The 19,621-nt window shown below is 42.1% G+C and overlaps 1 protein-coding gene across 4 annotated transcripts in view; it reads right to left on the bottom strand.

Moving 5' to 3' along the window:
- LOC127434196 (disks large-associated protein 1-like) overlaps positions 1-19,621 on the bottom strand; it is a 180,091-nt gene that overhangs the window by 14,222 nt on the left and 146,248 nt on the right. For all 4 annotated transcript variants that reach the window (XM_051686764.1, XM_051686762.1, XM_051686763.1 and 1 more), the window contains 2 exons: positions 4,856-5,244; positions 3,772-3,854 (listed from right to left, as the gene is read on the bottom strand). In XM_051686764.1, coding sequence (XP_051542724.1) covers positions 3,772-3,854; positions 4,856-5,244 — 472 coding nt within the window. The remainder of the gene's footprint in view (positions 1-3,771; positions 3,855-4,855; positions 5,245-19,621) is intronic.

The raw sequence follows: 19,621 nt of genomic DNA on the forward strand, positions 1-19,621 counted from the left end.
AAAAAAAAAAAGATGTCCTGGTTACTTTTGTAACCTACGAAAGTAACCAGGACGTTCCCTATCTGTCACTCACTCGACGTTGTGTTGATGTAGTGACACTAGTGGTCCCTATACAAAACGCCACAACTAGCTGACCTGCGTTACGTGAACTGGCAGTGTGTGATGGGCAGACCGCTGTGTGCCTCGTAGCCAGCGCACCAGGCCGTCACGTAACCTCACCTAATGCTCTTATGAGTGTTGAACGGTCCATTAGGAACAAGTCGGCTTGTAACTATACCCAACTATAGGGACAGGCTAGCCCAGCCGAGGCCTCTTTTCCCTCTCTTTTCTCCCCAAAAAGAGTGGAATTTGTTAACTGACTTGGAGCCATAAGTGTCTGTGTTGGGGGGTGTCCCTCCCAAGGCAGAGACCACACCCCACCCAAAAGGGGGGGGTATTCTGAGTGGAATACGTCACATGGTCTTACCGAGTCTTGTCGAAGTATGTCATGTGGAGAGGTCCCATGGTAGGTCCTACCCGAAGGGGGAGGAGTTTCTACAGAGCATGGCGACTGGGGGCAGAGGGTCTGCCTCCTCCTGGGGCAGCGCTTGCAGGTTCACCAACTGATCCCAAAAAGGGGTCGTGGGATACCTTGGGCACATAGCCCGGTCGGGGTCTCAGGATCACGTGAGAGTAACCCGGACCGAACTCCAGGCACGATTTGCTGACAGAGAATGCCTGCATGTTCCCTACCCTTTTGATGGAAGTGAGCGCAGTCAGGAGGGCAGTATTCAAAGAGAGGGATTCAGCCTCCTAGCACCTCTCAGGATCCTGATGATCAAGTTGAGGATGCGGATGCCCACTTCCCTGCTAAGGGCTGCCAAGGGCTGCCAAGGGCTGCCTCTGCGACCTTCGTAAAGACGCGAGGGGACAAGGACAGGCCGAAGGGGAAACCTTGTACTGGTACGCCTGGCCTTCGAAGGCAAACCGCAGGAAGGGTCTGTGTCGAGGTAGGGCCGAGACGTGGAAGTACACGTCCTTCAGGTATACCGCCGCGAACCAATCTTGATGCCGGACGCTCGCTAGAATGCGTTTCTGCATCAGCATCTTGAACAGGAGTCTGTGCAAAGCCCGGTTCAGTACTCGCAGGTCCAGGATTGGTTGCAACCCATCGCCTTTCTTCGGTACAATGAAGTAAGGGCTGTAGAACCCTTTCTTCATCTCGGTTGGAGGGACAGGCTCTATCGCGCCCTTGCGCAGAAGGGTAGCGATCTCCGCATGCAAGGTAGTGGCGTTCTTGCCCTTCACCGAGGTGAAGCGGACGCCGCTGAACCTGGGCGGGCGCCTGGCGAACTGAATCGAGCCGAGTCAGACGGTCTGGGTCAGCCATCGCAACGGGTTGGAAAGCGCGAGCCAAGCGCCCAAACTCCGGGCGAGGGGGACCAAGGGATGATCACGTCGGACGTACCGGTAGGTGGGGCCTCGTGGCGTGGCGGAGCTCGAGGTGCCACGTTGAGGGGATTCGAGCCCCGTGGCCGTGCTGAGTCCAGCGATATCGAAGCACTTACCTGGCTCCTGCCACCCACCATAAGATTGGCCGAGGAGGGGGGAGGAGGAGTCTCATCCCTGTAGTCCACCGGACCCAATCCCATGTGGGCGTGTTTGTACCACAGCTGGGCACACAGGGGCGGGGAGACCGCCGCTGGAGTGCCATATCTGCAAAGATGGAACGGTGGACAGTGGTCGTGACCCAGGGAACAAGAAAACCGCTCTTTTGTTGAATTTTTGGGTACCGCAGCCTCTTCGACATGTGGTGAAATTAAATGAAAATGAAACAAAAGATTCTCCTCCTGGCCCTCCACTGGGGGATGGAGTGGTCTGCTCACCAGCTCCAGAGAAGCGGGTCTCCTTGCCCCTGGGTTGCCCGTCTCAGGGGCGCTTCGAAAGCTTCATGGGTTTCTTGGCGGCCGGCCATGAGACGGGTGGCGTCTGCTTTCTGCACTGGGCTCCACGCTGGGGCCGGGCCATGGGGGCGGGCTGCAGCGGAGCCGGTGTTGTAGTTGCAGGAGGATGCCCTTAGCAACGAGCAGACGGGGTGCGGGGTCTTGAGCCACGCTGGGGCAGGTAGTGGCATGTAAATTCTCATTGGCCTTTTTTCAAAAAAGCAAAGGTGTTTGGGGCTCCCAAGAGTGACCCCTAGTGTCACTACATCAACGCAATGTCGAGTGAGTGACAGATAGAGAACATATATTTTTCACTTCAGCCACAAATAAATGAAGAAAAGAGTGGAATAAAAAGAAAGAAAAACAAAACACTGTCTCCTTCGTATTCATATTGTACCTGCTCACTGTGTAGCCTACCTGTTTTTGTCCACTTTGTGGTACTGTCTCAGCCCACTATGCATCATCATTATTTTTTGGAACCCAGTCAACTTGAATATTATGTTATTGTAATATTATAATAAACATAGATTATTATTATTTATTATACAAAAATAATATTTTTGGAGTGGTGGTGGCGTAGTGGACTAAAGCACTGAACTAGTAAGCAAACGGTTGTTGGTTCAATCCCCACAGTCCTTGAGCAAGGCACTTAACTCCAGGTTGCTCCAGGGGGATTGTCCCTGCAATAAGGGCACTGTAAGTCGCTTTGGATAAAAGCGTCTGCCAAATGCATAAATGTAAATACAAAAATAATATATTTCTGTAATCCACAGGGCACTGTTATGCGATCCAGTTAAACCAAAAGGTTCTAAACTGTCAAGCTTTTATTTTGGCGACATCTGCATGAAGTTTCTGTGTGTAGTTGAATTTACAACAGCTGTATAATGGGCTTCTCATTTTAACATCTCCAGGTGCAATAGGGTATATTATTTGTATTTGTATATTAACATGCAGCGGCCAAACATATTTGGAATTAAGCAAAAGTGAAATTAAAGTGAATCTGGGGTGCTTAAAACAGGGGTGCTCACACTTATGGAATAAGATCTAATTTAGTCTATGTTACTAACTTCCCACAAACAACATGCTGCATCATGGTCTTGGTTTGTGTGTCTTACTCCTAGTTTTATCAGTTCCTTGTTGAAAACCAGCAATTTTAGGGGCCGGTGCAGAGCCAATTTTTCCAGCCCAGAATGGAGCCTGATGGGGTACCAGCTCTGGCACGAGCACCCTGTTGGTTTAAAAGGGGTCTCTCTCTCTCTCTGTCCCTCCCTCTCACAGGGCATATAAACTGTTACATTTGAGGGTGTGTGAGTCAGAGTAAGCAAAGGAAAGAAAGGAGAGAGAGAACTGACTAGAGGGGGCTGATACTTGACCATGTCTGTGACCCAGCAGCCAGCCTGCTTCATAATGGGCACAGCAACAGATGGACGTGCGCACAAATACACACACACCCACATACACACACAGAGCAGCTGTCTCTCTGCCTCTCACTCCTTTACCCTTTCAAGAGGCCCCAATGTCCAAACCACCATGATAGAAACAGCTGTGTGTGTAAAACTAAGACAGAGAATGGGAGGGTCTTTGTCACTGGAGCATGTGCTTGAACTGACAACTCTCTCTCTCATTTACTTTTCTCTCTCCTGTTAAACCTTTCATATTTTGACAGCTTTCATTATAACAGTCTTCATATCTATACTGTTTATAATGACTCTAGTCATACAAGCAAATGATTGGGGTTAAATGCTGGACATGTCCTGGAATATGCATCTGTATTGTGTGTGTGTGTGTGTGTGTGTGCGTGGGAGGGGTGGGGGTGGTGGGGGGGAGTTGAGTGGGCATGGATACTCACCATCTCTCATCCTCTACTTGAATGCCCACTGACTGAAACTTGCAATGCACTTCTGATTGGCCAGTTTCCTCAGGACCGTCCACCTACACACACACACACACAAACACACATACACACACAATATGGAGTCTGGATGTCACCAGCTAATTTGAATGTGTTGTTGTTTGTAATACTGTGGTGTATATAATTTGTCATTTTGTAAATATTGCAATATGAAGTTAACATCTTGCACAAAGAGTATGCTATATCAAAGGATGTAGGTGCACAGAAAGTACGGATTTATAATAAACATGATTAAATTGCACTGTAATGTGCACACAACATATGGCACACTCAATTATCAGAGAATGTACTGTGTAGATAATGGCTGTTGCTCAAAACCTAGTGAGCTATATAGACCACATTTTTGGGCATCATAGCATACACTATATTGGAAAATACTCCATCAGATAATATTCTGTGGATAATGCATGTGTCTCAAAATCTAGTGTGCTGCCTAACTAGACAACATTTCTGGGCATCGTTGCATACACTATATTGGAGCATCCTTAATCTGAGAATACTGTATAATTTACATTATAGTTGTGTCTCAAAATCTAGTGTGTTGCCTACAAAGACAACATTTACGGTCATCACAAGAAAAACTACATTGACGCACACTCAATACTCTGACAATATTCTGTTTTAAAACCTAGTATGCTGCAAACCTAGACAACATTTTGGGCATCATAGGGACATTCCTAGAACATTCCAAATACACCTATGCCAAAAATTCTGTCTAGGAAGGCAGCTCACTAGGCTTTGAGCAACAGTTAATATATTTTTACAGTATATATACTGTGCATACATATATACATACTGTACATATATGTATATACATATACAGTATTCACGTGTGTGTGTATAGTGAGTGTTGTTTACTTCTTTCATTCAAAGAAGACAAAACTTTAATAAAGTTCACATAATTATCAGTGTTTGTTGTTGTCTTTGTTACTTTGGTATGGTTTATGTGAAAATATTCTGTTACCCTCTAGGCAGACACAGATGTGGGATATATGAGAGTATGCGTGTGTGGGTGGCCAACCTGTATCCCAATGGACAGGCACTTCCTTAGGGCGTCTCTCTTAGCGTCCTGTGAGATGTGTGTTACACTAGCAGTAGCGGTCGCTGTGGTGATGGTGATAGTGCTGTTGGTCACATGTTGGCTGGCTGGGCCGTGGACTTGAGCATTTGCTGCCTCAATGGCTGCCGTCAGAGCCTTCATGCTATCGATGCTCTCTGTGGAGTTGCTGAGGCCAGACTGGGCCGCTGCTAAGGCCCGGTTAGGAGGGCCTGAGCCAGTTAGCTCATTGTAGGCATCCTGGGCTGATTCTGTGCTACTCTGGGCTGTTATGGAGATGTATGGCCTGGTGGGTGTTGACCTGGGTGGGACCGGGGGCGGAGTTTTCTTGTAAGTGGTGATACATGATGATACTGCGGGGTAGGAGAAAGTGATAGGTTACTAAGGGTTGCAAAACAAATTAGTGCATTCCTCAATATAAGAGAAAATTATGTGGTAAGATTATTTTAACAGATCAAGAATAAACCAAGACAAAATGTACATTGTGTGTGATGTGAAAAAGCAAAAGAAACAAGTAATTTAAAGTTAGTAGAGTTGAGTTGTTATTAAAGTCATCAGAGTTCAGTAGAATACAATTCTAAGTAGAACAGAGCAGATCAAATTGAGATGACTTGTGTAGAGTAGAATATATTTGTATAGAATTTAATAGATTAGAATAAAGTTAGAATAAAGTTGGGTAGAATAGAGTGAAGTTAAACAGCAGACAGAAAAGAACTGGAAAGAATAGAGATAACTATAGTAGAAAAGAGTTGAGTAGAGTTATGTAGAATATGATAGAGTAGAACAGAGTAGATAGAACAGAGCTGACTTGTGTAGAGTAGAATAGATTTGAGTATAATGTAATATAATAGAATAAGGTTGAGTAGAATACAGTTAAAATAGTCGGGTAGAATAGAGTTGACTAGAGTAGAATAGAACTGATCAGAGTTCAGTAGAATACGTTAGACTAGAACAGAAAAGATAAAATGGAACTGATTTGTGTAGAGTAGACTAGATTTGAGTTGAACTGAATAGAGTAGAATAGAGTTGGGCTGAATAGAGTTGACTAAAGTAGAACAGAATTCAGTAGAATGTAAAAGAGTAGAACAGAGTAGACAGAACAAAGTTGACCTGTGCAGAGTATTATAGATTTGGGTAGAATTTAATACAATCAAACAGAGTTGGTTAGAATAGAGAGAAGTAAAACAGAGTAGACAGAATTAACTTGGGTTGAACAGAGTTGACTAAAGTAGAACAGAGTTCAAGAGAATACAAAAGAGTAGAACAAAGTAGATAGAAAAGATCTGACTTGTAGAATAGATTTAAATAGATTTGAATAGTGCAGAATAGAGTTAGAACAAAGGTGGACGATATAGAGTGAAATAAAACAGTAGACAGAATAAAGTTGGGCAGAACAGAGTTGACTAGAATAGAATATAGTTAAACAGAGTAGTGTTCTGTAGAATACAATATAGTAGAACAGGACAGATAGAATAGAGTTGACTTGTGTAAAGTCAAATAGAGTGAAGTAAAACGACAGATTAGACAGAACAGAGTTGGGAAAAATTGAGTTGATTAGATTAGAATATAGTTGAACACAGAACAATAAAGTAGATTAGAATATTATAGACTTGATGTGATTAGAGTGGAGTACAGAAAAAAGTAGAGCAGAGTTTTGTAATCAGAGTTATTCTAGAGTATTGCAGGGTGCCACAAAGCAGAACAGAATCAAGGTTTTTTTTTTTTTTTTTTTTTTTTGTAGAGTGTGTGAAGTATTGTAGAGTAAAACAACAACAAGAGTTTGGCATGACTGTCCCAAAGTCATCCATCTATTTCTGCTCTCTGTGTTCTTCCTGCCTATGTTTCTTATAATAGCACAGCTGCTGGGGAAGACTAAACATCGTGTGTAAATATGTGTGTGGGTGTGTACATATGTGTGTGTGTGAGTGAGTGTGTGAGTGCACAGACACTAAGTGGCAGTCCATTTTCTTACAGCTCCCTCATTTCCTGCTTTGGCAGGAGCAGGTTAGAGCAGGCCCAGACACACACACTCACACATATTACTTCTGAACACACAAAGGGAAAGGATTAGATCGGAACATCTCTCTTTTTCCTTTATGACCTTTGAGTGTATGTGAGAGTGTGTTTGTGTGTGCCAAAACCCATCTGTTTTAGATTATATCTCTGTAAGAAGATCATATTGGTGTCTTTTAACAGCTCTGAATGTCTCTCTCTCTCACATACACAGCACAGAAAGGATGTGGAACAGGTCTGTGATGACTGTGTATGTGTATCTATAAACTGGGTCACAGTGCATTGGGAAAGTAGGCCAGGCTTTCTCTTTAAACTATTACACCAACCCAGCCGTGCACTTTGTGTGGATCTGTGTATGCTTGTTCTCACCTGTGTGTATAAGCTTGTGTCATGTGTCAAAGTTGTATTTGTGTGTTCTCTGACCCACCCAGTCATGCGGTTTTCTTCTAAAGCCATTACACACTGCTATCTCTCTCTCTCTCTCTCTCTCTCTCTCTCTCTCTCTCTCTCTCTCTCTCTCTCTCTCTTTGTGACAATAGGCAAACCACAGGTCAAATAGCCCAAAACATCCACCACCTGAAGCCCTTTAAAGCACAGTCAGATGTGTTTTTTCAAACTAAAAACAATCTGGCTTTTTAACTCTTATCACACGCTACTGTAAAACCTAATTCACACTGGGCTCTGATCCCGAGATATTGCTGAGATCAATGACAGGGAGCCTTCTGTGTGAATGCAAGCCACTGCCGGAATGCCAGAAAATTTGGTCCCGGGATCAGACCCTTGTAACAGTGCCAGGATCAATCCCAGAACGTGTCTGTGTGAACAAAAGGCAGAGCCAAACCCGGGAATGGTGTGTGTCGTAGTGATTATGTATTTATCATGAGATCGAGAAAGTCTGTATCAGAATAGAGATTTAACAGTTTATGGTGTCCTGCGGTTAAAAAAAAAAAGAAAAAGGAAGGGAAAAAAAACATTTAAATGGCTGTCATACATTGTCATTTTCTCATCTGAGGCATTGTGTGGATATAATTAATGTTCCCTATCTGTCACTCACTTGGCGTTGTGTCGATGTAGTAACACTAGGGGTCACTCTTGGGAGCCCGAAACACCTCTGATCTTTTGAAAAAAGGCCAATGAAAATTGGCGAGTGGAATTTGCATGCCACTCACCCGGACATACGGATATAAAAGGAGCTGGTATGCAACCACTCATTCAGATTTTCTCTTTGGAGCCGAGCGGTTGCATTCAGTGTACTGAATACAATTCCTCTAGAAAAAAAAAAAACTCACCTCGCTAAAGACTGCTGGATTTGACGGCACATTTCAGCGGCTTCATCATTGGTGGAGACGTCGTTCGTGGATGGATCATGTCCTCATTGCGAGAACATGACCATGGAAACATTGCAGTCGCGGCTTGCATTCATAAGAAAGCAAGCCACCCCAGCAGCTCCCCGCTTCGGTCCTTCTACCTACGGGTATGAGGCCGTGCCGGTTAGCACTGGGGGCGATTTGTGGACCTCAATTTGTGGAGATTGGGCTCGTCCGGTCTGACGCTGAGGCTTCGGCTGGGCTTCCTCCTTCCGGCACAGTCACCCAGTCTCAGGCCGACGCGGAAATTACGGACATGCTTTCCCGGGTGGCCGCAAGCGTCGGGCTAGAGTGGAACCCTCCACTCTCCCCTGAACCCTCACAGCTCGACGATTGATTCCTGGGCTCGGGGCGCCGCTCACAGACGCGCCCTGCCCCCGTTCCTTTCTTCCCGTAAGTGCATGAGGGGCTGACAAGGTCGTGGGAGGCACCTTTTACTACCCGGTCCGGATTTTTCAGCTCCCCCGCTCTCGCCACCTTTGATGGTGGAGCGGCCAGGGGGTATTCAGTGATCCCCCAGGTGGAAAAGGCTCCCGAAGCTCCCATCCAAGGCCTGTAGGTTTATGTCTTCTCTGACAGCTAAGGCCTATGGTGCCGCTGGACAAGCCACCTCCGCTCTCCATGCCATGGCTCTCCTGAAAGTACACCAAGCCAAGGCGCTAAAAGAACTGCACGAGGGTGGTTCTGACCCAGGATTGATGCAGGAACTGTGCTCGGCGACCGACCTCGCTCTCCGGGCGACGAAGGTCACAGCACGGTCTCTTGGGCAGGCGATGTCCACTCTCGTGGTCCAGGAGCGCCACTTCTGGCTCAACTTGGTAGAGATGCGAGAGGCCGACAAGGCACGGTTCCTTGAAGCCCCCATCTCCCAGGTTGGCCTGTTTGGCGACACCGTCGAGGACTTTTTCAGCAGTTCTCGATGGTGAAGAAGTAGACGGAGGCTATAAAGCACATCCTGCCCCGGCGCGGCTTAAGATCCCGCACCCCGTCTGCTCATCGCCAAGGGTGTCTCCCTGCAGCAACATCTCCGGCTCCGCCGCAGCACGCCCCTGTGACCCGGCCCTGGTGTGCAGCCCATCGCTTGAAGCAGATGCCTCCCCAGTTCAGAGCATCGCTTTTCTTGGTCTGGAGCTGGATTCAGTCTCGATGACAGCGCGCCTCACGAACGAGCGTGCACAGTCGGTGCTGAACTGTCTGAAGGTGTTCAGATGGAGAACAGCGGTTCCACTGAAACACTTTCAGAGGCTCCTGGGGCATATGGCATCGTCAGCAGCGGTCACACCGCTCAGGTTGATGCATATGAGACCACTTCAGCACTGGCTTCGGACTCGAGTCCCGAGATGGGCATGGCACCGCGGGACACATCGTGTGACCATCACACCGGTCTGTCGCCGCCTCTTCAGCCCTTGGACCGACCTGGCATTTCTACGGGTAGGGGTTCCCCTAGAGCAGGTCTCCAGGCGCGTCGTGGTTACAACAGACGCCTCCAAGAGATGCCTGCAACGGGCACACAGCCGCCGGCTCTTGGACTGGCCCATATCTGCGTTGGCACATCAACCGCCTAGAGTTGTTGGCAGTACTGCTCGCCTTGCGGAGTTGTTGGTAAAATTACTCATGTCATGCACAACGTCCTAAACGACTTGCCAAAACTATAGTTTGCTAATATTAAATCAGTGGAGTGGTTAAAAAAATTTGCTTTAATGACTTCAACCTAAGTGTATGTAAACTTCTGACTTCAACTGTATATATATATATATATATATATATACATATTAAGAGAGAGAGATATTCACAGTCAGCTCCAAAAGTTCAAAGATATATTTGTATAACTTTGTAATAAAAAAATAAAAATAAAAACATATCTGCTAATAGAAGCATACACAGAGATACCCCCTCCACACAAAGGAATGCCAGAAAGGTCAATGGGTTGTCTGGACTCCACAAAGTGAAGAGTAAGTCAGTTTGCCAAAGTCTTTTCAAAGGCTGGACGTCTCAGGCAAGCTCAAACATAGTGTTTTTACAACATGGGCCACCACAGTATGATATAGGTTACTCTTTAACACCAGATATGTAGAATATACAGTATATCCCAAACTAACTTCTTTTTACTTAAACACACAAAGTACATTAAAAAAGACAGGGTATAAAAACAAGTCATGCCATGTTAACAGCTTTATGGACTACCTCACAGTTTCCACGGATACACTTTGATGTTTGGATCATGGAAGCGTCACGCCTCCAAAACCACACACACACACACACTCAAACACACACACTCAAGGCCATCATGTTTATCCAACATTTGGGAAGTGGAGTGTGATAAAGAATTCCTGACTCCACCTGGCAGGAACGGAGAAAGAAAAACTGCCCAAAACTTTCTAGTCCAGCTTTCTTTCAACAGCACAGTCAGTCTAACATCTGCCGTTTTTAACACAGCGATCTGATTACTACTGAGTTAAAGGTGAAGTGTGTAATTTCTACCAGTGACACTAAAAGGAATTGCAAAAATAACAATTGTTTTTAAATTGGTTTTCCACATCTGTCATTGGTCGGACAGACAGATAGTCTGGTCCCAAACTCACACCATTGGCTGAGCCAATGTTGCAGTGTCAGGTTGGTCAGGATGCTTAAACAAACATAGCAATGTTTTGGTAGCGTTACAGTGTTTACACTTTTCTGTGAAACCAACACATGAATAGCTTACTCATAGTTCTCCATGCATATTCAGCTGGGACAGAAACTTCAACAAATCACACACATCAATTAACCTTACTGTGTCCTGAAATCTTACACCACATCTACAATGAAAGTGAGTGATGCAAAAGAAAGAAAGAAAGAAAAAAACACTCTCATTTTCACCATAAAAGTTGCCTATGCTGCAAACATGCGCTAGATTTGTGGCATCATGGTTTTGCAGTTATACCGAAATTCAGCCTGTTGGTTGAACATTAATTGACTGCATTGTTGGACGCTAAAGCATTTCTGATTTGAAAAGAGCACAAGAATGAGGGAGAAGTTAAAGAGGAGGAGAAGAGTAGGGGAGAGAGGGAGTCTGTGAATGACAAAACCCTGATTTGGCCCCCAGCCAACAAACTCCTCTTTGTGAGGAGCTTCAAACGAGTGGCCGACAGAAGAGTGTGAATGGTGAATCTCCTGCCTAAAAACACACTACCCCCTGCCCGGGCCAGTGCTGTATCAAAGACGGCCCCTGCTCAGCCCCCTCCACTCCTTCACTACCACCCTCTATCATCCATTCATCCCTTTTTTTTGCCCCTGCCTGAAGAAACACCCCTTTCAGCCTCATGCTTCATTAGGAGAGGAGATTGAAAGCACCTCTGGGCATGCTGATCGCTGGACACAGAGGAGACCAATGGGAGAGAGTGTTGTGTGCGTGTGTGGTGGGGGGATTACTTATCTGTACTTTGGGGAAAATTGTCTTTAGAATTGTGCTAAATCTGACTAAACCTCCCTAGGACATTCAGGGATGTTCTCTTTTGGAAAAATGACTCATAAATAAAACAAATAATGCTTCACACATTAAACTACTGTAATTCTTAAAGGAATGTTCCAGATTCAATACAAGTTAAGCTTAATCACCAGTATTTGTGGCATAACATTGAATACCACAAAAAATTATTTTGACTTGTCCCTTGTTTATTAAAAACACACACACACACACACACACACACAAATTGTGGTTACAGTAAGGCACTTAAAATGGAAGTGAATGGGGCCACTCTATAAACAATAAATACACAATTTTCAAAAAGTATAGCCACAAGACGTAATCATTTTACGGTATATGTTAATATGATTTCATTGAAATAAAATCACTTACTATCCTTGCATGTATGTGCGTATATCCAGTAAATAGAAGCATACACACATCCATATCAAGTTATATCCAGTATTACAACTTCGTTGGTATGATGACGTAACACCAGCAAAGCTGGTCTGTAATCCTCACAACAAGCACATTAAATTAATGTAGTACAGGAACAATTAAATCATATTAAAGTATGTAAATTCTGTGCCACTAGCGCCACCAAATGGAAATAAAAAACAAAAATAAATGAATAAATAAAATAAACAATGTTTTCAAAACAGTTTTCTGAATACATATTAAGCTGGAATATGAGGTATTTTAACACTTATTTTAACACTTTTAACACAGACAAATGTACATACTTCAGCTTTAGCATGCATAATGATTACATACTGTGGCTTTACATTTGACACAGTGTGTATTTTAAAGGGATAGTTCACCCAAAAATGAAAATTCTCTTATCATTAACCCTCATGCTATCCCAGATGTGTATGATTTTCTTTCTTCAGCAGAACACAAATGAAGATTTTTAGAAGAATATCTCAGCTCTGTAGGTTCATACAATGCGAACTGAATGGTGATCAGACCTTTATAGCTCCAAAAATCACAAAAAGCAAACATTTCTTCAGAAGTGATGTAATAGGTATGGGTGAGAAACAGATCAAAATTTAAGGCCTTTTTTAATCTCCACTTTAACTTTCACTTTCAGATATGAAAGTGAAACTAAACAGGCACCACATGTGACTTTCAGATGTAAAAGTGAAAGTGGAGATTTAGAGTAAAAAAAAGACTTACATTTTGTTCTGTTTTTCACCCACACATATTACTTCTGAAGATATGGATTTAACCACTGGAGTCATATGGATTACTTTTGTGTTTCCTTTATGTGATTATTGGAGCATTGTGTGGACCTACAGAGCTAAGATAATGTTTTGAAAATCTTTGTTTGTGTTCTGCTGAAGAAAGAAAACCATACACATCTAGGATGGCATGAGGGTGAGTAAATAATGACAGAATTTTCATTTTTGGGTGAACAATCCCTTTAACATTTATGGACTGGCCCCATCCACTTCTATTGTTAGTGCTGTAACTAAAACTTTTGCTTATCTTTTAAATAAACTAAGGATAAGTCAACATTGTTTTCCATGGTAAACAAACATTACGCTAGAAATGCTGTCATTAGAACATTCCATTAAATATAATTGTTTGCTGCCATTAATATTGCATTCTGGGAGATTGAAGAGAGGTCCATTGTCCATTGGTCCAAAATTTACATTAAAATCATGATTGTTAATAAATATATAAATACAATTCCCAAAGGGTTAGAGTAGTGTTTGTCTGAAATAATTATAAACAGCTTTATATAAAAAACAATAGACATCTATGGTATGTCCCAATAAAGATTGCTAAATAAACACATTCGTTTTTGTGCTTTTTTGTTGTTGTTTTTTTTACTTTGAAAAAAGACAAATTCAAACAGGTTATTTGGGCTCCCTCTAGTAGATGCCAGGGGAATTATCAGAACAACACAAACACACAAAGTGCTATAAACACAGAGGAGGGGCAGCAGCATATTTTTGTGTGTGTGGAAGGAGGCCAGGGTACAGACTGACAGTTCGGCCCAGCTGCCGTGTGTTTAGAAAGGGGATGGTCACCATTGCTCTTGCTTTCCCTCCATCCCTCTCTCTCTATCCACAGCAAGCAGGAGTCCTTTGTGATAGTGTAGCCGTGGAAACAGAGAAGAACATAAAATGCATGGCCTTTCAGCAAAACAGCATGTGTGTGTGTGTGTGTGTTTGTGTGTGTGTGCCCCTTATAAAAATGGACCACCAGGGCAGCTAATATTTAATATTTTAAGATATGCCAAGATATGACACTTAAGCTAAGTGTTGAGTGTATAAAATAAATTGTCTGTTTATTAGAAAATACAGACTGTGACAGTAGGTAGATAATTCAGCGATCAGCAGTCATAACTGCTCACTGTAAACTTGTGAGTGCATGTGTTTACTAACAATGAATGTGACCTACTTTCCCTTGTCCTAAGTTCAGACATACACATGGCCAGTTTCCCCGCCACAGTCAATCAGTGACAATACACACCCATGCACGCTTGCTCTCAAACACACAGGCGCATGCACAAGCAAGTGGTCGACAGTTGACAAATGAAGTGTCATAATCACAATGCAGAGCAACACAGACCATACAGGTTATGACAGTTCATTCACGAGTGAGGTGTCTGATTATAAATAAAATAAATAAATAAAATAAAATTGGTTGGGTACGAACCTTGAAATATTTATTCACTTCATCCTTCAGAGTTAAGATTAAAATGGAATCAGCAGGGGTCCAAGATCTTAAATTAAGTGATGAATTCCTTTCTTTCTCAATAGTCAATAAATAAACACATAAATAAAATAAAAAATAGGTTGCATTCTTTCAGAATAAAACAACAAAAATAACAACAACAAAACAGGATGCCTTTATTTAGAATGCAGGTTACAAACTTTGAAACTTTAAGTTAATCCTAAAATATAAATAAATAAATAGAAAGAGGTTGGGTACAACCCTTGAAACTTGAATTATCTTTATCCTTCAGAAGTAGTGGGAGTTGAAATTAAAATGTTAAAGTATCTTCAGGGGTCCAAGATCTTAACTTAAGTGGTGAAAATCTTTCATTCTCTATAGTCTTTCAAGACAGACATGCCCTCCAGGAGGAGATGAGAGAGGCAGAGATGAATGACAGAGAGAGAGAGAGGGAGAGAAAGAGAGTTAAAGAGGATGAGATTAGTTTAGCGACCCATTTGCTTTAGTTCCTGTCAGAGCATTCCTGACACCAGCCAAAGTGAGAACACACACAAACAAGCACAAAAACACAATCACTGCAAACTAGGAATGACAAAGACACACATAAAAGAGATTGCTAGACACTTTTACCTTGACATAGGTTTAATATTCTACTTAAATAAACTCAAACACCTGACTCAAATTACCTCCCTTCAAAGCTCAGCCAAGCCCTTTACACCCCCTGTGTTTCACTGAGACTGTCTTCATACCAGTGTGATTACACATCTGTGTCTGACGGGTCACTGGGTGTGTGTGTGTTTGTCTGATAGTACATAAGGTAGTAGCATACTGCATTGTTCTCTTCTAGAAATGACACTAAATGCTCTCTAAATGAGAACAAACTGATTACAATTATTACAGAATAAACTAGCACTCTAGCTTTTCTAAGTATACACATTTTTCCGAGAGCTCATACAGATGCATTTGATGCATGCACACTACAGCTGCTTTGAGATACTCTTTAGTACAGTCAGTGGCAGGTGCATGCTCAGATGACACACAAAAACACTTACTGTATGTGTGTCTAGAAAAACTGGGCTGTAGGTGAAAAGTTGACTACATTTGCGTCATGCGCACTGTTCACAAGATGTAGCAGCACACGGAAAACCTAAGTATACTTTGGGCTTAACTCTAACCCTAAAAGAAACTTTTAAGAATAATTTTTACCTTTGAAGACTTACCCGGATGTCGCCAAAGGGAGATTTTGTTACATTAAAATACATATTTTTACCCAAAAATAAAAATTATCTCATGATACATTTTTAAGTCATTTTTTTAAATCATAAATCCTCCTCCCTGCCCAGTAGGGGGTGATATGCATGAAGAATGTGAATCACCAAAAACACAAGAAGAAGAATGCGAACGTGAAGTAGAGATTGACTGAGCAAGGAGAATTTATAGTAAAAAAAAGACTTAACTATTGATCTGTTTCTCACTCACACCTAACATATAGCTTCTAAAGATATGGATTTAACTACCAGAGTCGTCTGGAGAACTTTTATGTTGCCCTTATATGGATTTTGGAGCTTCCAAATTTTGACACCCATTCACTTGCATTGTATGGACCTACAGAGCTGAAATATTCTTCTAAAAATCTTAATTTGAGTTCTGCTGAAGAAAGAAAGTCATACAAATCTTGGATGGCACGACAGTGAGTAAATGTTGAGAGAATTTTTATTTTTGGGTGAACTAACCCTTTAACTAACTTCTGGGGACAACTTTGTCCTCAAAGTAGAGCAAAGTAAACCCACAAACATACCTTACAAGACAATGCAACAGAGACTCTCCAGCTAACACAAGTATAAACTTTCTGGGTGTTTGCGCATCTATTTGAAAGTCTCCGGGTCGAGATCTCGTACATCTTGAGAGGTCAGATCCTGACACTCATACATTTACATCTAAATACAAAGGAATGTGGTCAAGAGTTCATGCCCCAACTATATGCAGCACACCCAACTCACAACTCATGAGACAAACTATGAATGAATGACAAATTGTATTGCCATCTAAGCAGCAGTACTGATTTCAATCTAACCAACTTTCCTGACTATTCACCTTGATAATTACCCGCAACTCACCTATCTCTCTTTCCTTCTCTGTTTCTCTCTGCCTCTCCCCATGTACCCCTCTCTGGCTCATTCCCTTTATGCTTTGTGTCTCCAGGTTTGACCTCTGACCTCTGGTATCCTGTGCGAGGGGTGTGGGGAAAGGACCGGGTGGTTTGTGGTGGAGGAGTGTGTGCCTGAAGTTTTGTGCAGAGCTATTTGGAGCTGGTTCTGGTATATACCAAGAGTAAAGTGGTGTTTAGGAGACTTGAGAGACCCCCGACATACACACATAAAGGGGGTTGGGGGTGAGTGGGCAAGAATGCAAAGAACAAACGAGGAGCCCAGCAGGAGTGCAGGAATGCACTGCATTGTGTTACAAAAGACTTCCTAAACTACTAAAGTACGCACACACACACACACACACACAAACACACACACACACCTCTTCCCATCAACACGTATACTCTCAATCTGAGTGGGATGTTGTAATTTTTGGCTTTTTATAAATGCATGTTTTGAGACTTCTGTACTGAAGAGATATATGCCATAAAAGGACCCTCCCAAAACCTTTAGGGGCAAACACACACATACGCACACATGCAGAGGACCCTTTCTGGAAGAGAAGAGATGGTCTGTAATTAAGGTTTGCCCCACCCTTGAAGTGAAAACCTAAACCATTCAACATACTCTGACACACACACACACACACGCACACTCACACACACACACACACTCACACACACACACACACACACAAACACACACACACACACACACACACACACACACAGAGGAGAGGAGAGGAGAGGAGAGAGGTTTCCTCCTGTTTTTCCTGTGGTAGGCAGTGCAACTGGATCATGTTAGCAGCCGCATTCCTCTCTGTGGCCTGAATCAAAGCACAGTGATTCTCAAAGAGAGGCCGTTAAGTTGTAATTACGTAAAGTGCACAGTCATCAAACAGTCAGAAGAGAGAACTCAGAAGCACTCTCTAAAGTCAGATTCGGATAGAGAAGAACTAGTTTCTGAAATGGTTTTCTAGAAGTCAATGTGCCTTTGTAAAACTAAAAAGCCCCTTAAATCGGATAATGAAGAGATAATGGACATTATGACAAGCAATTTTCATTGTTACAATCTACAATGACAGACCACATTCCACCAGATTTAGCAAGTCAACAGAAACATTCAGATGGTGAGAAGACTTCAGAGTGTGGCAGAATGATTAATTGTGATTTATCGCCACCTATAGGATAGAAATCAGTGGAAATAAAAAATGTCTTCCTAACACTGGAATAACATCACATTTTAGGAATAAATAAATACTAGGGATACACTGATTTATAAATTTTGGCCGATATTTAATGATTTTTATGGCTCAGCCGATAACCAATATATTTAATTGTATTATATTTGTATTACACAGTAATTAATTATATTTAATATATAATAGTGTATATATAGAATATAGAATAATATATTCTAGATTTATGTTTTTCTTTTTCCAAAATCACATATAAAAATATATATTTCATGTAAACCGTACAGTAAAAATATAAACTGTACAGTCAAACAGATAGATAACAGATAGATAACTGTTCACCGTCACAACTATCAAAATAAAATCTATGCCTCCCTTTAAATCTACACCTCCATTAAAAGGACTAAAAGCAATGAAGCACAACATGATTCATTAACATCAAAAATGTAAAGATAATGTACAAAAATATTAAAACATTGTTTTGGCCAACAATTTAGGCTGACATTTATAATGAGTGTTTTTGCTTGTTCAACCAAGAGCAATAACAGAAATACTGTATAATAGTGAAATTACATTATCTACTTCTGAAAACTGCTAGCCTAATATTGGCATACATTGGTATATAAAGTATTTCAGGGGGTATTTTAGTGAGTTTAAAGAGGAGATATGTGTGTGTAAAACTGAGACAGAAATGCAATAGATCACCTCCTCTGTATAATACCTATCAAAAGGTAAACTTGAGGTCATACATTTACAGGATGGATTCACATGAAAGCTAGGAGATTATAGATGTCAGTCTAAAATAATACCTCGGCTGTGTGTTTGTGTATTTTTCTGCATGCCCACACTGGTAGAGTGTTTCAGACAGCACATTTTCTTTTCATTCTGTCTCATTTGCACTGACGCTCTTTTTCTTGTCTCATACAAACACGTATGCTTACTCAGGCTGATTAACTCCGGGGAGGAAGAGGAAATTGTATAAATCTTAGAGCTTTGAGACATGATGTTTAAGTATAAATCAGGACAGCACCTTTCATGGTGAGTGGGGGGAGTGCCTGAAAGGAAATGATTATCTGTGCGGCGGAGAAAGATGGTGAATGAGAGGAAGAAAAGTAGAGAGACTGTTTAACTGAAATGTCTCACTGAGTGATTTGTGATGTCTGCAGAAATGGGCGGTCCTGTAGCCACACATAGATATACTGGTGCTCATTTTCTCAAAGCTGAACTTCAATCAAGAAATCATTGAAGGGGTAGTCCACCCAAAAACTACAACTGTCATCATTTTGTCATCATTTACTCACCCTCATGTTGTTCCAAACCTGTATAACATTCTTTCCACCGTGGAACACAAAAGGAGGCAGATGTTAGCCTCAGCCACCACTTATGTTAATTGTATGGAAAAAAGATGCAATGACAGAGAATATTGACTGACAAGGTTGTAACCACATATTCAGGATTGGGGGGGGGACCAGTGTTATAATTTCATAATCAACCATGGAAAAAACAATATCAATAGACCATTACTATGAATATTGGACATGTCCCCCTCAATGACTATGGTTGTTATGGCCCTGGTGACTGAGGCCCGAATCTTCTGTATAACATCTCCATTTGTATCATATGGAAAAAGAAAAGAAAAGAAAATGACATATAGGTTTGGAACAACATGAAGGTGAGTAAATGACAGAATGTTCATTTTTAGGTGAACTATTCCATAGCATTGGGTAAGCTTTCACATCACTTATGACTTTACATAATGACACCTGTGAATGAGGTTGTGAATGAGGTTGCAGGAAATGTGACAGTTGCATTGCACACTTCACTCAGTATATTCTGGTTTAAGCAGAAGTATTTGATGTTTTTTCTCCACTTTCTCTT

The sequence above is a fragment of the Myxocyprinus asiaticus genome, chromosome 44 (assembly GCF_019703515.2).
Source record: "Myxocyprinus asiaticus isolate MX2 ecotype Aquarium Trade chromosome 44, UBuf_Myxa_2, whole genome shotgun sequence".
Taxonomy (NCBI): Eukaryota; Metazoa; Chordata; class Actinopteri; order Cypriniformes; family Catostomidae; genus Myxocyprinus; species Myxocyprinus asiaticus.